Source organism: Culex quinquefasciatus, chromosome 2, assembly GCF_015732765.1.
Source record: "Culex quinquefasciatus strain JHB chromosome 2, VPISU_Cqui_1.0_pri_paternal, whole genome shotgun sequence".
Lineage (NCBI taxonomy): Eukaryota > Metazoa > Arthropoda > Insecta > Diptera > Culicidae > Culex > Culex quinquefasciatus.
Genome location: NC_051862.1, coordinates 154,399,064 through 154,415,205, shown reverse-complemented (window position 1 = coordinate 154,415,205; position 16,142 = coordinate 154,399,064). Strand labels below are relative to the sequence as shown.

At 35.1% G+C, this 16,142-nt stretch overlaps 1 protein-coding gene across 2 annotated transcripts in view; it reads left to right on the top strand.

Moving 5' to 3' along the window:
* Positions 1-16,142, top strand: part of LOC6036162 (dual specificity tyrosine-phosphorylation-regulated kinase 2) — a 178,123-nt gene that overhangs the window by 142,881 nt on the left and 19,100 nt on the right. For both annotated transcript variants that reach the window (XR_005277073.1, XM_038252068.1), the window contains exons 5-8: positions 8,867-9,005; positions 9,071-9,242; positions 12,767-12,910; positions 12,991-13,120. Coding sequence is in view for 1 of the 2 variants with exons in the window: in XM_038252068.1 (XP_038107996.1) it covers positions 8,867-9,005; positions 9,071-9,242; positions 12,767-12,910; positions 12,991-13,120 (585 nt within the window). In the remaining variant the exon portion in view is untranslated. The remainder of the gene's footprint in view (positions 1-8,866; positions 9,006-9,070; positions 9,243-12,766; positions 12,911-12,990; positions 13,121-16,142) is intronic.

The following is a 16,142-nucleotide window of genomic DNA, read 5'->3' as shown; positions in this document are numbered from 1 at the left end:
TTATTTACAAACTTTTTTAACCTTCTCCTAGTGGAAAATTGTCCAAAGAATCCGAAAATGCATTCCGTTTTCCGATTAAAAATCATGTTCTTTGAGAAAATCAAGACACTTTAAGAAGGTTAAAATAATGACTTTCATCAACATTTTCTTAACTATATTTAACTAACTTTTTAAACTTGTCAAAATTTTATGAAATGTTCTTCTTGAGGTACTTTGAACACATCTCTACCACGGTCAGTATGTTTCTAAACCATTCCTTACGTATTTTAATTGTACTCTTCATTTTGCGGAAAAATCGCAAACCTATCAAAGTCACCCCGGCTATCAAAGTCACCCCGTTTTACGGTAGTTTTTCAATGATTTTTTAATGTTTTTTTTTTCACTTGGCTTTCAGGTTTTTAATTGATTTCTGTTGAACGTTTTTATGGAACAAAAACATGATTTCAATTATACGATAAATTGTCATCATCCCACTACCACTCTTAGATTTTTTTTTTATGTTAAACCTTCTAACACCCATCGTTGCACCCATGCTCCATAATTCTTTTAATTTAAATTGAATTTTTTTAACGAATTGAAGTAATTCTGCTTGCAAAAACCTATTTGAAATATTTAATTATACGAATTCAATTTTCATCTAATTTGATCATGGTAAACAAAAACGTAAACTATTCGTATTCGTACTTGGAATGTAAAAGTTTATTTTCAATAAGCAAGGGGTATTTCCAGTTTCTTCAGAAACTAATATTATCAGAAACAAATCTTGATATTAAATTGTGTTTCTTAATTTTTTCTAGAGCATTTAAAAAAAATTGATCAAAAAAATTAAGAAAATGTATACTTCCGCTTGAATTTCGGGAATTCCCGGGAAATTTATAAATTTCCCGGGAAACGGGAAATATATTTTTACGGGAAATCCCGGGAATTCCCGGGAAATTTGTTCTCGGGACGGGAAATTGGACGCTCTAGTTGTTGCCCTCCCAGTCTGAAATCGGACAAAAGTGACAAACGCAACATTCTGCGATTCTGCTGCAAAAATAGTGTTCTTAACTCAAAGTGGCCCAAAATCGACGTTCGTCAAGATAACACGATAGCGACGAAATTACAAAATTAAATACTGGAGCAACACGAGAAAAGCGCGGATAGGCATTTTGACTGCTGGAAGGAACTATTTTGCAAATTCCGAGCCATCAGGTTACTTCTTCACAAAACTAGATTAAATCTAAAAAAAAAAAATCATTAGAGCTGGCCTCCCTAGCTACCTGTTAACACTGCGGGTTTAGTTGAATAAGTTATCTTTTGGTTCAGAATTACTAATTCTTTAAAATGATTAGTTATTAATCAGCTTTAGCTTTAGTTCAGTTTTTGATGTTTGTTACGTTTTATTTTGGATCCAACTGTAATTTTTCGTTATGTTTAAATCCTTGACCTGGTGCACAGTTTATACTAACAGGCTATCGTAACCAATAAAACAACAAATTACAATTACAATTACAGAATTAGCAAAATAGTCCCAGCTGTCAAAATGCTTATGCGCCCTTTTCAAATGTTGCTCCAGAATACAATAAGAATGTTTTCGAATTAAAAAACCATCAAACGTCAAAACAAGTTGTCAAAAAGATGTTTACATTTCAACCACATTCTTCGACGATTTCCGAGCAAGTGGTTTCGAATGAAGTTCAGTTCGAATTAGCAAATCCGCTCTGTACTTCAAAATTGCCGAGACTAAATACAGCAACAAAACGTGTTTGATATACGTACACATTTTGTATTGTCAGTTATAAAATTTGAATGAAGAACTGTATTATTATTTTGGACAGTAAAAAATAGCAAGAATATTGTAAATCCTTAAATGAAATTTACCTTAGTTAAAACAAATTTTAAAAGTTAATAAAAAAAATATGATAAGATTCACACAGGTAACGGTAAACCGAAAGCCCAGATAACGGCTGTAACTTCCAACAGTATAAAAAAGGACGGCTCACAGCAACCAAATGTTTCAATGAAATTGTCAAAAAAGGCTTTAAAATATCACCAACAAAAAATTAAAACAATCAATTTGCTTCCTCTGAAACCTTCGCTTTATTCAATCATAGCTACGGGCCTTCTCAAATTTGGAATTTTCAATACGCACGAGCGATTTCAGGCCCAGGACACGCCTTCCTAGCACGGTCCACAGTACGGACCACAGGGTCCACATGGTCCACACGGTCCACAGGGTCCGCAGGGCTGGGAGCACACTCCGTAGCAGGAGCTGTACGGTCCGCAGGAGGCCGGGCAGCACGAGTCATAGCACGGTCCACAGGGTCCCTGAAGGCGGGGAAAAAATTACGGTGAGGACATTCCTGGGGAAAGAAGCGATTGAGGGTCAAACTTACGCAGGACGGTCCGCAGGGTCCACACGGGTACGAGCAGGGAGAGCAGCAGTATCGGCGCGGCATCTTGAAAGGTGGGACTTTGATGAACGTTGAGGATGGGGGTTTGGGGAAATTTGGTCTTCTAAGTTGCTGCTGATGGTCCAAGAGGTCTTCGAGAGGATTTTCTAAGTTTTCCTGTTCTTCCAAACTGCTAATTTTGCTTCCGCTTTGGCCGAAAGGTGGATGTTGAATGATGGTTTGAGATTCTGCCCGGACCAGGTCTACTTCGATGCGGCTGGGAGGGCCTGAAAATGACACTGAACTGAAGTTGCTGCACCCTTTGGGGTGCAAAGTTCTGAGTGCCCTTTAGAATTTAGCCAAAGAATAATCAACAGAAAACATTTCATAACTTGAAATTGATCAAGGATGAAACACAGAGTAAGACAGAGTCACTACTGCCATTTGATTTTTGGTTCCACTTTGTGGTACATCGCAGGTACATCGCACGCCTGCTACCAGCAAACCTTATTGAGCCAAAAAATAAAATGACATTTCTTCGGACTGCTCGCTCTGTGTTACTCTGTGGATGAAATCAAGACAATCAATACAATGAATAGTTTAGACCAAATTTCAACAATCATGTCCACGTTCATAATTCCACGAAGCCTACCTTGAAAATTTTTCGTGTATCCTTAACCGTCCTTAGTGATTATTTTTAAACTTCCTGCCGCCAAAACCATTTTCGGAGCACACGGTCTTGTACCGTTTCAGACTAAAAGCGCCCCAAATCAAAAGCAGAACTCCACCCCCACTATCATCCAGGTGTTCGTGACTTGAAACGAATATTCGTGATTACATATGACTACACCCACCCTTGTCAGTCACTTTGGATCCGGATTCCGAGGCACGCTCACCCAGTTCATCAAACCACGTGCAAGGATTAGTCTTGTTTTTGAGCTTACTTTTTGAGTCTTGAACTTGCTAACTTTTGAAAAATCAACCACCAGTTGGACGTTTGGCAAGCCTTGAAGGCCAAGTTCTACAAAGTCATGCGAAGGTTGGACTGCGCTTTATTAAGAACCTATGATAAAACAAAATAAAACAAGGAAGATAGCCGCGTAAATCAAGGCACCCCTATGGGCACTCCCAAAAATTGGCCAATTATGGAGTGAACTTGAACTGCCTTGAATGCTTCCCGCCGAAGCAAATCGCCGGAATCGATCTTTTGGCACCCTTTGCTTTCTAGGGTTCCGGCGCATTTTGTCCATGAAAATGCTGACTAAGAATGAGGCTGCCAAACATTGTAGAATGGTCCTAATTTATGGTTTATTGGCTTGTTGTTCGATGCGTGTGATTTATGCAAAAGCCTTATCACAGTAAAAGTTCATGATTCTAAGTAATTTTTTTCCCAAAGTGTTTTCATTCTGGTTCAAATTATAAATGTTCTTCAAGCAGCTTTTTAAAAAGACAATCTTTAAATTTACCAGATTGCAGGTATCCTGATAATATTCAGTCTACTTCAGAAATTTTCAAACATTTCTGCAAAATGCTTAACCACTTTTCGAGATTTTTAGCATCAAACAGACGATTCTCCCTCGGCTCAGTTTTATTTGAGTAGTTCTCTACAATTTAACAATTTTATTTTGCGATTTTAAAATTTTAATTTTTCGATTTAGATGAAACAAACAATTTTGGAGGCTGGTTGTAAAGGTCTGTAAATGCATGAAATTCTGTATCTTGAGAAAGAATTTTCTCCCATCGATTTGGTGGCTTTTCGCCAAAAAAGGGTGTCGAAAAAACACACAGATTATTCCACTTTTTATCACTAAAAGGTAAATTACCAAAATCGTATGCGTTCATTTTCGATTTTTTCATATGTTTTAGGAGACTAAAAACAAATCTTCTAAGCCATAGTGAACGTATAAACTATGGTTAAGGAAATATAATTTTTTGACAAAAGATCGTGTTTAATAAACTTGAAAAAATATTTTTTTAAGCAAAGGAGAATTTTTAATCCTAAGTACTGTGCTTTTTTATTGATAAAATGCATCGTTTTCAAGTTTTAGCTGCCTTTAGTTTAAAATTTTCGATTTATATTGTTTTTTTTTGTATCTTAAAAATACTTCTTGAAAGAAAAGCTGCCCAAAAGATCCTGCATTTTTTTCTTTGGAACTTTGAAAGTCATGCAATTAGTTTCGGAGATACTGATGATTTTCAAGTGTCACCTAATTAGACTGTAGCTATGTTTTGAATTTCTATTCGATTTTTCATTAGAATTCTACAATTCTGCGGCAGGATGATACATTTGCAAATCAGATATTTAGAGAACCTATAAACTGAAATTAATTCATAAGCCTTTGCTGGGAGGGTAGATATTTCTTAGTTTAGATTTTGCTAGCTGAGTGGGAAAAGCCTTAGTTTTCAATATACGATATCTTGGAAGCTATTTGTCCGATTTTCAATATGAAAAAATGTTACTTTTGTGAAATAATTTTCCTTAATTGGTTTAGACCAAATTATAAATGTCGAAAGTCCTAATCATAACCTAATACTTTGCCGAAGACACCAAATCGATCATATTTGCAATGATCTAAAAACACAACGTAACATGAGCAGCATTTGCTCAGATTTTCGTAAAGTTTTTGAAATGCATTTATTTTTGGAAATATTTGATTTTAGTTTTTGCAAAATTTAAATGACAGGATTAAATAATCTTCACTTTGTACTTTTTAATTTTTGAATATTACGGTGTTATTACAATTTGCACTCTAGGGTACTATAATATTATATCATGAATATAAACAGCGATTTTAAAATAAATGTTCTCCCTTATGATTGTCAAATCTTTGTTCTAAGAATAATACATCTTTTTTTTTAATTTTTTTTATTATCATTTTAAAATTTATTTATTTATTTTTTATTTTTTTTGTAGGCCTTAACAAATTTACCAAATTGTGAACGCTTTTACAATTAAAGGAGATTGTATCATTTATTTCAACTACAAATGATGAAAGGTTTTTTGTTTTCTTTTTTGATTTTGGCACAAAATTTTGCATGCAACATTGATTTTTTTTTAACAAAATACGTTTTAAAATTGTTAAGAAATAAATACACACAAATCAACCAAAAATTGTTTAAAAATTATGAGTAACTTTTATTTCAATATTAAAAATAGCTTATTCGATTTATTTTATTGATGTTGTTTTAACTTTCTATAAGTCAAATGTATAAATTAATAAACCGTTAATAACCTCAAATGTCTGACAAATAACTTCACGAAACAATGCCAAACGGGAAACCCAGAAAGCCCGGTCCGACGCAAACTTTTCTTATCACAGAGCACAATCAAACGAGCCGCACGCGGGGAAAAAAGTTTTCCATTTTCATGGCTGTTTAACTTTCCAGCGCAGCTTTCCGTATGACATTTAGCTCCTGCAATTTTAATGGGTTACACGAGCCAGCAGAGCAGCTTTGACAAATTGGCCATAGCCATTTAAAACTAAGCTCGTCTCCTTCTTCTTGCTCTTTCTTGAGTACGCCAAAGCATGAAAATGTCAAAAAGTCACAACAGTTATGGAAAGCTCGTTTGACTTAAGTGAAAGTTTGTCGTCTCTCGGAAGGACTCTTTTTTTTCCTTACCCAAAAGATCAACGGCGGTAGATAATTAATTAGGAAGTTGGTGGGACCTTTCTCCCCCCCCCCCACCCCTTCTTATTAGGACTGTTAAGGCTATTAAATCCGGTTATGGAGGAGTCACTTTGCCGTGATAATTGCCGCTCTGGGAGGGAAATTATGTCCATTGCTTTTCTTTTTTTTTTGCGTTTCCTGACTCGTGCCAATATCAAATTTGGAAAGTTTTTCCAGAATGGCGGAAATTTGTCTTTTAATTTTAAATGGCACCCAGTTGAAGAGGAGACCTTAAGGTAGCATTTGTCAGGAAGTTGACTGTTCAACTTAGAATCAATAAAATTGTGTTTAATTCCATTTCAAAAACCTAAAATCGAACAAATATTTTTCCACCTGCTGTAATTCAATTACTTAAACACGAATTCACCCAATTACGTCACTAATGACACTTTACGAGGTCGACCTTGTAAGTGACCACAAAAGAACGAGCTTCTATTCTGGGATTTTTTACGCTCATCCAACCAGGGCTTGATTGCAAAAGTTGAGCTTTTTCGGATGTTTTATGTTATTTTGCTCCGCTAAATGAAGTCCACGGGTCGACACAGGAGCGCAAGCCCAAAACACATAAATCAAAAATTTTCCTCGCTGCCAAATAAAAGGCTGTTTTTCGGTGCCAAAAATAGAGCGAGCTTCCCCTCTGTTTGGGGAGGGTTTGGTTGACTCTCAGGGGAGCCACCAAAGAAATTGAATGGGGCGGGAAAACCCAGTTACGGCACCACGACCAAAAGCGAGCTGCTTCATTCAACGGGAACACACAACGAGGATACGGATTATCCCCCTTTGTTTCAGTGACAGAAAAGCTTGTCAGACGAAAGCACGCCAAATGTTGACCCTAATTGGATATTAACGGAAAATGTACAAATAGATAAGCCGGTAGTCTGAAACGACAACCGATTTTGGTGTAAACAGAACGGAAACTGTTGGTCGTGGAGTTCTGTCGGATTCCAAACAAATTGAACTCATTATAGTCAATTTGTGTAGCAATAATTCATTTGTGTGTACCTTTTCATCAGATGCAACAATCTACTATGAATACTGCCCTTTATATTTCGTTTGTCTGGATCTATTTTTGGAATATCTGAGCCAAAATTTTCGTTCGAAGTTGAATTTTAGAATCTCAACATTGAGTAACCAAAAACCATAACAAAAAATGAATATTTATCATGAAAATCCCGGATGCCAGGACAGTTTCTATGGAAATACTACTTTTAACCTTAAAGTTGTGTACATATTAGGTATATGAACTGGCAGCGCCTGTCAGCCACAAAAGTGCGCTGTAAAAACACTCGGCCGATAATAGAAATAGCGTGGGCTTCAGTGCATTCTCTTATGACCAGAATAGATTTGGGTCATTCTCCACCAACTCACACAGCAGTTGCCTCGACCCCTCTTCGATTTTCGTGAAACTATGCTCTTAGGGGTAATTTTGGTCCCTGATCACGAATCCGAGGTCCATTTTTCGATATCTCGTGACGGTGGGGCGGTACGACCCCTTTCATTTTTCTGGTTTTTTACTAAGACACGTTTTTCAGTGATTTGTAGCTTGCAACCGTGAAGAGATAGAAATTTGGTGTCAAAGGGACTTTTGTGTAAAATTAGACGCCCGATTTGATAGCATACTCAAAATTCCGAAAAAAAACGATTTTTCATCAAAAATAAAAGTTAAAAAATAGTTTTAAGGGTTACATTTTAGAGTGTTACAATGTTCTACAAAGTTGTAGAAGAGACAAAAACAAAAATGTTGATATATAGACATAAGGGGTTTGCATGTATTCTTCGCGAGTTATCAGAATTTTACAAAAAAGTTTTTTGAAAAAGTTATGATTTTGACCATTTTTGACCAGTTTTTCGAATTTTTAACCCCAAAAACTCAATCATGTGCTTTTGAAAGTATTTTTTCGGAAAGTTCAGCTAATTTTGCATAAGAATGACCCCTTTTTCGATTTTTTTTGTGATGAGTGAGTGTATCCGGTTTGTTTTTGTATTTTCGAAAAATCCCCGTGCACATATTTTTAAAATGCTTATTAAAGAAATAGGAAAAACTTTCGGTAAACGTTAAATTAAACAGAAATGTTCACAAAAAACTGCTCTACTGGTTGATGTACTTTGTTTTAGTAAATTACAAGGAACACCCGGATTATCGAGCATCGTTCAGACACCACAATTTTGAGTGCTGGGAATAGGTATATTTCCCCGAATTTCAACTGTGGAAATCAACGGAAAAGTTCACAAAAAAATACTTGAGATATAAAGAAGTAAAGTTGATGATAAATAATTCATTCGATTTCATAATGTTGACGAATACAAGGTTATACATTTAAAAAATATTAAATAAATTATATACCATACCATTCACCTGCTCATTAAATTTTCAAAACTCCCATCTGCCGTGACAAATAGTGCACTTAATTACTGTTTGATCCCTTCCTCAACCGGAGCAGCGACAATCAGCTTAAATTGCGTTCAAATGTCACAAAAAGTCATATCCTCAACCTTCTAAAAACAAACTCTCGGTTCATGGCTACCAGCCATTCCGCAAGACAATGTCAATTTTAAGGTGAAGCCTGCTGGTTCGCGGGGTTCAAAACTTTTTGCCCCGGCAGCTTTATTGACAAAATGATGATCTTCCCCAGAGGTTGGGCATGCGAGTCACCCTGAGGGAGGTTAAAGTTGAAGGTAGTTTAATCATCGAATCAGCATCAAAACGGTAGTGAATGTCATCGCGAAATGGCTTTTCGGCACGCGATTTTTGCGCTGGAAAACTTTCTAATTGAATGCCATAACTTACCGTTTCCCCTCTCCACCTTATTTTTCCGTTACAGCCTCAACCTGTACGAGCTCATCAAGAAGAACAACTACCAGGGATTCAGCCTGAGCCTGATCCGGCGGTTCTGCAACTCGATAGTCAAGTGTCTCCGGCTACTGTACGCGGAGAACATCATCCACTGTGATCTTAAACCTGTAAGTTTCGAGTGTTTTTGAAATGTCTTCTTTCAATAATGTGGACATTTTGTAATTTTTTCCAGGAAAATGTCCTGCTCAAGCAGCGAGGCAGCAGCCTGATCAAGGTCATCGATTTTGGCAGCTCGTGCTACTCGCACCGCAAGGTCTACACCTACATCCAGTCCCGTTTCTACCGGTCGCCGGAAGTTATACTGGGACTGTCGTATGGGACGCCCATCGACATGTGGAGCTTGGGTAAGTTTTTTTAGGTTTATCATCTACAGTTTTCAAAACAGAATTTGAAAGCAATAATTAAAAGAATTTTGAGCAGTTGCAGTTTGTTCAAGTTGGCAAATTCATCACTAAAATTTAAAAGAATTAATTTAATTTTCTTACATTTGACTATGTAAGTGATTTTCAAGTTTGCGATCTCTTAGTGAGAGAAGATATATTGGTGACATAAAAATCGTGACCTTTTTCCATTTCGCCAATGCCAAACTAATGAGCCGGTAAGCTTCGAAATAATCACGTACAGAATCGATCCATCGGCACACACTTGCCAAATCCCGCAAAGCCACAAACCTAACCTCCATCTCCGAATCGTTGACTCACACGTCGATGAACCCACGCAAGGACATTGGCGGTAAATCCGCACGTTCCATGCTGTGTGGCCAAGTTCACGAAAAGAAAAATGCTTCACGTGTGCGCGCGTGAACCATCTTGATTTCAATGACCATGACCTCCGGAAGAGAAAATTGGTGGGGTTGGTGGATCGAGAGAGGGTTCGTAGAACCGACCGCAAACCGTCGTTGATACGACACTGGCACGCGTTTGGCCCATTCCAGCTGCTCACGTGGATGTTGGAGTTGCGAGCACTCAACAAGTTGTCCAACTGCCTTGCCTCTTCTGCTCCATATTATTTTCTTCACACCCTCGCCGTGAGGGCAATTTTACTCGGTGTGAACTTTTGCTGCAATGCGAATTATGCTCGGACCAATTATTTGAGCGCATCAGGGTTGGGAAAGCTCAAATTGACACAATATTTGAAATTAGTTTCTTTTCAAACAATGTTTAATATGAAAATTAAATACAATTTAAAAAAAACGTTTTGAAAAAAAAACTCACATCACTGACTCCCAGCTAATGTAAAGGGCCAACGGGAAGCATTCCCACCATATCGTGGGTGGTAATGCGATGGGTGCGCAATTATTTACCACCCACCATCCCCCTGCTGAGCTCACGGAACGTAGGAAGGGATGTTTAACTATCTTCCTTTCTAGCTCCCCCCGGAGAAAGGAAGTTCGAAATAATGTATACGGCGGGGAAAGGTTCAATTGGAACATTGCATGTTCGATTTAATTATCGCCACAACCGTCGTTGTAACCGGTGGCAAGCTGGAGGTGGCATGAAATGGTAGTAGATTTCGCTGTTCTAACAAGGGGAACATTTCCGCAGGGCTGGTTAATGAATTTACAACGTTCAGTGTTGGTGGAGGGAAGGTTCTTGTTAAATTTCTGGATTCTTTTATTTAATTATTGATCTCTAAGTAATTGTTATTTATTTACTATAGCTGTTATGAGACGAAATACAGAGAAGAAGATTATTTTTTCTTATATTTTGCATTGACAACCTAACCAATAGCTGCAAAGGTATCGATTATTTTTGAGTGAAACTCAAAATACCTTATTGTTCTGTTTCTGTTCAGATTGTGGCTATATTTTAGCAATCAAAATCCTTCAAAAATTGTAACATAAGTTTAGAGGAAAAAAACTGAACCTTTTGAAATTATTTAAAATAACATCAATTTTAATCACTATTTAAAAAAAGCCTGCAGAAATATTGGGGAACTATTAATGGCTTTATCTCGAAAGCAGTGGAATAAATCAACATTTCTTCCTAAAATCTAATCAGCATTTCTTCTTTAAATCTAAATTTCCTGATCAAAAGTTGTAAAATATATACGCTGATTTTTATTTCACTTGGTGATTAAATTTGCTTCTAACTTAATGTTCTTCTTTTTATCCTTGAATATACGATTTGTAAAATTGAGAGCACTACTGGGTATTTATGTCCTTTCTCAGCCAAAAGTGTTTTTTCGTTTTTAAAAAATATCAAAGAATGAAAAAAAAATGCGGACTTATATCTAGTGCTAAATTATTTAAAAAAAAATATTCAGGAGTCTGAAAATTAGTTTTTTTTTGAAAATCTCATGTAAAACTTTGCCTTCTGAGCAATTCTCTAAGATTTCGATCATTCGTTTTTTTTTGTATTTTTTAATCCGGCTGGAACTTTCTTGGTGCTATCGGTATGGCCAAAGAAGCCATTTTTCATCATTAGTTTGTCCATGTAATTTTCCATACAACTTTGGCAGCTGCCCATACAAAAATGATATATGAAAATTCAAAAACCTGTGTCTTTTGAGTGAATTTTTTGATCGATTTGGTGTCTTCAGCAAAATTGTAGGTATGGATAAGGAATACACTGAAAAAATATGATACGCGGCAATTTTTTTTTTTGTGATTTTTAATTTCACTTTTTGTCACTATTTTTTTTATTTTCTGATATGTTTTAGGGGTTGATGCCAACTTTTGTACAACAAAATTTGAACAAAATTTGAACCATTTTTCCAAGACAAGTGTATAAACAAAATTAAATAAATAAAATGCCAACTTTTCAGAAATTTCCAGAAGGGGCCAAAAATATTTGACCAAGTTATGAATTTTTGAATCAATACTGAGTTTTTTTTTTAAATAAATCGAAATATTGGTCGCAAATTTTTTTTTAAATCAAAATCGGGGAATCGATTGGTGATGGTTTCATCCACCGCACAAAACGGCAAAGGGTCCATTTTGCCCCAATTCCCCATTTTTTACCGCAAAATCATATAGGGTACATTTAACCCATATTCCACTATAAAAGCATTTTTGGCCGTTTTCAAATGTTAGGTCATATTTTAAAAATCTGAAAATATTTTTATCGTTAAGATCAGACAATTTTACATCAAAATGACGATTTGCACTTGACAGTTTGATACATTTATGTTGATTAAAATATTTTTTTTTTTGTAAAAGGCAGTTTATTCTCCGTTTGGGAAAATTGGCCCAAAACTCATTCTTCATTTGTTTAGTTTAATTTCTATATCTATATTCTATATGAAAAGACGCTGATTCATCAAAATGGGTCTTATTTTCAATGTCAAAAATGAAAGTATCGTAAAGTTTTCCGATCTTTCGAATGAAAATATTTTCAAAATGTTTTTTTTAACATTGTAGGTTTTTTCAAGAAACTTCTACACAATACCTAGAACTTTGCTGAAGTTACCAAATCAATCAGAAAATTGGTTATAATAGCATTTTAATTATATGGAGACTTGTATGGACGAACTGATGATGCAAAATGACTTATTTGATGATTGAAAAGTACACACAAAGTTTCATCCAAATCTAAAAATAATCGTTTGGCAAAGAATTGCTCAGGAGGGAAACATTAGTTTTACTCAATCATCTAATTCAAATGTTTTTTTTCTGAATTGTAACAAATGTTGTATGCTGAAATCTTTATTTTTTACAACATTTGCAATAAAATACGGTAATATGATTGAATCTATTTTGATTCTTTGACATCCTTATTATCCTTTTTGCAGCATCAGAAAATTTTACTAAACACAACCTTGAAACTTGAAACCATGTTTAGACTAGTCTGCCACTTTTCCCGACAACCACTTAAGCTTGTTTCCAAACAGCAAACTTTTATACCGTCTGTTTATTTTCATTTTTTAGGATGCATACTAGCCGAACTGTACACCGGATATCCGTTGTTCCCCGGGGAGAACGAAGTGGAGCAATTAGCGTGTATCATGGAAGTTTTGGGCATTCCACCGGATGATCTCATCAATACTGCCACCAGGAGGAGGTTGTTTTTCGGTAAGCCTCGCCCTTTTTCCACCATCGTATCGAAAAACCAACATGGACTAACCCTTGTTGTTTCTTTTTTCCTTCCGCAGATTCCAGAGGCACTCCACGGTGCATCACCAATTCCAAGGGCCGCAAGCGGAAACCAGCCTCGAAAACGCTGTCCCAGGCGCTCCGGTGCAACGACACCGTGTTTATCGACTTTGTCACCAGGTGTCTCGAGTGAGTAGCCCTTTTCCCCCCCTGTCTGGCAGAGTGGGTCACGTTGTTGGTCTGCAGCAAGCCACCCACACTGGACTCCCTTTGCACTGAAAGAAAAAAGTTGATGCAAGTATGTCAACTTGAGGGAACTTCGAAAGTGGTCTCCAAAGAGGGGGTGGCTTTAAGTATATGGGGAAAAGAGCCATTACCAAAGTGGTAGTTGCAAGCTAGCAGGAAACAAAACGAGTCCTACTACCCTTGTGCCTGGTGGCCTGGTGACCTCGTAAGGAAGGAATTAATTTGCGGTATAAATTAACGTGCCGTGTACAGTTGGACGGGGGTAAGGTATTAGCGATTGAAGTGTCACGAGCAGGATTAGTGAGGGGCTTCCTGTGAAAGTTATGACTCGTTTGTTTTCAAACCAACGTTGATTGGGTTGATAAGTTTTATGCTTGACGAAATTATGCATAATGGATAGTTTTGCATTTGAAAGTTTAATCAATTCAATGCGTTTATATTATCATGATTATCTATACAAATAAAGAGGAATTTATGCCAGTTTTCAACCCAATTTAAACATTATTAATTTAAGAATAAATAAGAATTTAAAAGTGTGTACGTTATAGTGGGATCACTGAAAACCTTTTGTTGATCTCACCAGTTTTTGGGTCAAAAATATTAATGTTCTTGAAACTTGTTCAAATTAGAAGAGGCTCATTACTAAAAACAACATCAAAATAAAAAAAAACTGATCTTGACTTAGTGTTGAGCAAAACATTATTCAAAAGATCTTCTTTCTCTACTTTAAGTTATTTGGAAAATAATCTTCATTTAGTGAAAAACTAATCAGTTTGGTAACCGTTATGCGTTTGATACAAGATATGCCTTTTTATTATTTTTACAATCAATTGCCTAAAAAAGGGCATTTGGATAATTTGATCTACCTTGGATTTTGATAAGATTGTTGAGATTTTTATACATGGATTTGTTTAACATTCTTGAACAAATCTTGGATTAGTTTTCAAAATGGCCTAGAGCCATTTGTTAACAGAGCCGTTTTAGGATCGGTATTTGATCTTTTTACGAATAACGAATAATGCTTAGGATTGTTCATCTACACGTCCTTCAAATGGTCACATCTGAAAATATTGAAATTTTGTTTTGTTTTAGAGCTCTAAAAGTTCAAAACAGTTTCGAACTATTCCGAGAAATGTCGCCCTCATTCAGTTGTGATTATTTTTTTAATATTTTTTCCGTTTAATAGATTCTACCTCTTATTTTTTTAAATATGTGTATTTTGTTTATCTCATAATCGTCAGTTTTTTATGAGAAATTGAAGAAAATCAATACTTTGGTAAATTTAGAACCATTTTTCACAAAATACTAACGGAAAAACTAATTATCTCAAACAATTTAAAAGTAGTATTTAAAATCAGGGTTACCAGGTCATACAAATCTGGCAAAGAGTCGAAAAAAAGAACTACCTAAATGAGAGAACAAAAAAAGGGTTGCTTTAAGTTTTTATGTATAAACTGAATTCTTCAACTTACTACCATAACATTACTTAATTGTTGCTTAAAATTTATTTGAAATTTAAAAAAAAAATGGTAAAAATATAATTTTAAATTGATTGAAAACTAAAAATCTTGCTAAATCTATTGAAATCTAAAATAGAAGAATAATTATTAACCTTTAATCTGTCAGACACTTGAAAAGTGTCATTTCCAGATTTATCTGGCAACGCTGCCTGAAACCAATATTTTTTTTTTTTGAAAATTGCCGAACCAGTTATTTTACCAGTTGAAAAATAAATAACTTTCTTTGGAATGATACAACATTTCATCAAACTGAAATCAACATGATCAGTATTTTAATTTGAAAAGAATGTTGATCTAACAAAAAATAATTACGGTTTCGTTATATTTATTGCTACGGTTCAGTTAACGTAAATAAATTGTAGGTTTTTCACGAAATGATATGTAATTTTATGATTTTTTTCTTGTAGAAATTATAAATTTAATTTAATTGACAACAATTTCAAAAATTTAAAAAAGGTGATGTTGTTTTATAAAAAAATAATAATAACAAATTATTTTTTTAAACAATTTTTTTACAGTATATAAAAAAAAGGAAATTTATATTTTGAAATGATTTATATTTAAAAAATATAAAAAGGTTTCAGAAATGGTATACTAACAATAGAAAAATTCTTTATTATAGAAAGTTTGCAAACAATGAAGTTATTTACTTTAATATTTAAAATTAAAGCTGATTGTTTTCCAAAGTGTACAGTATTTTTCTGTTAGAGGATCAATTTGTTACAACTTTTGATTAATTTTAATTAAATTTGTTTCAAATTAATAGTTCGGAAAGAGATACAAAATTCTAATTGTAAGATTACTTTTGGCAAACAGTACAAAATTGTGATATTTTGGAAGGTTGAATATTACCTTTTTTATGTTTCGACTGAATTTAGACTGACAAAGTGACATTACACCAGAAAATTGGTAAAATTACACATTTTTAGATTTAAAATTACACATTGCTTCAGATATAAAAGATGTACCCGAAAAATTTAATATTACCACGTTTTTTACTGTGCAACAAGCTTAGTACAAGAGAGCACAGAGACATCGAATTATCACTAGAATGCTCATAACTATTGCTTAGTGGAATCTTACATTCACCAATATCTATTAAATAGAAGAATAGTCTTTTAAGGAACTTTTCATTAAATATATAATATAATGTTTTTTTTAAAACCTAATTTTTTAAACTTAGAGACTTTAGCCAAAATCTGTCGTAACCATGACATTCGAACTACTTTATCAAACTTATGGACTTATGAGACGGATCGAATGGAACCAAAACGGTCAAGTTGGTTTAGCCAGTGTCGAGTTGAAAAAAGGTCCCGGAACGGAATCGACGTTAACACATTATAATGTGCCCTCTTAAACCATGCGGTTTTGCTTTCGCCTCGGGATTCGAAACGACGAACTCTGAATTGTGAGTCCAGTGCGCGTTCCTATTGATCCACACAGGC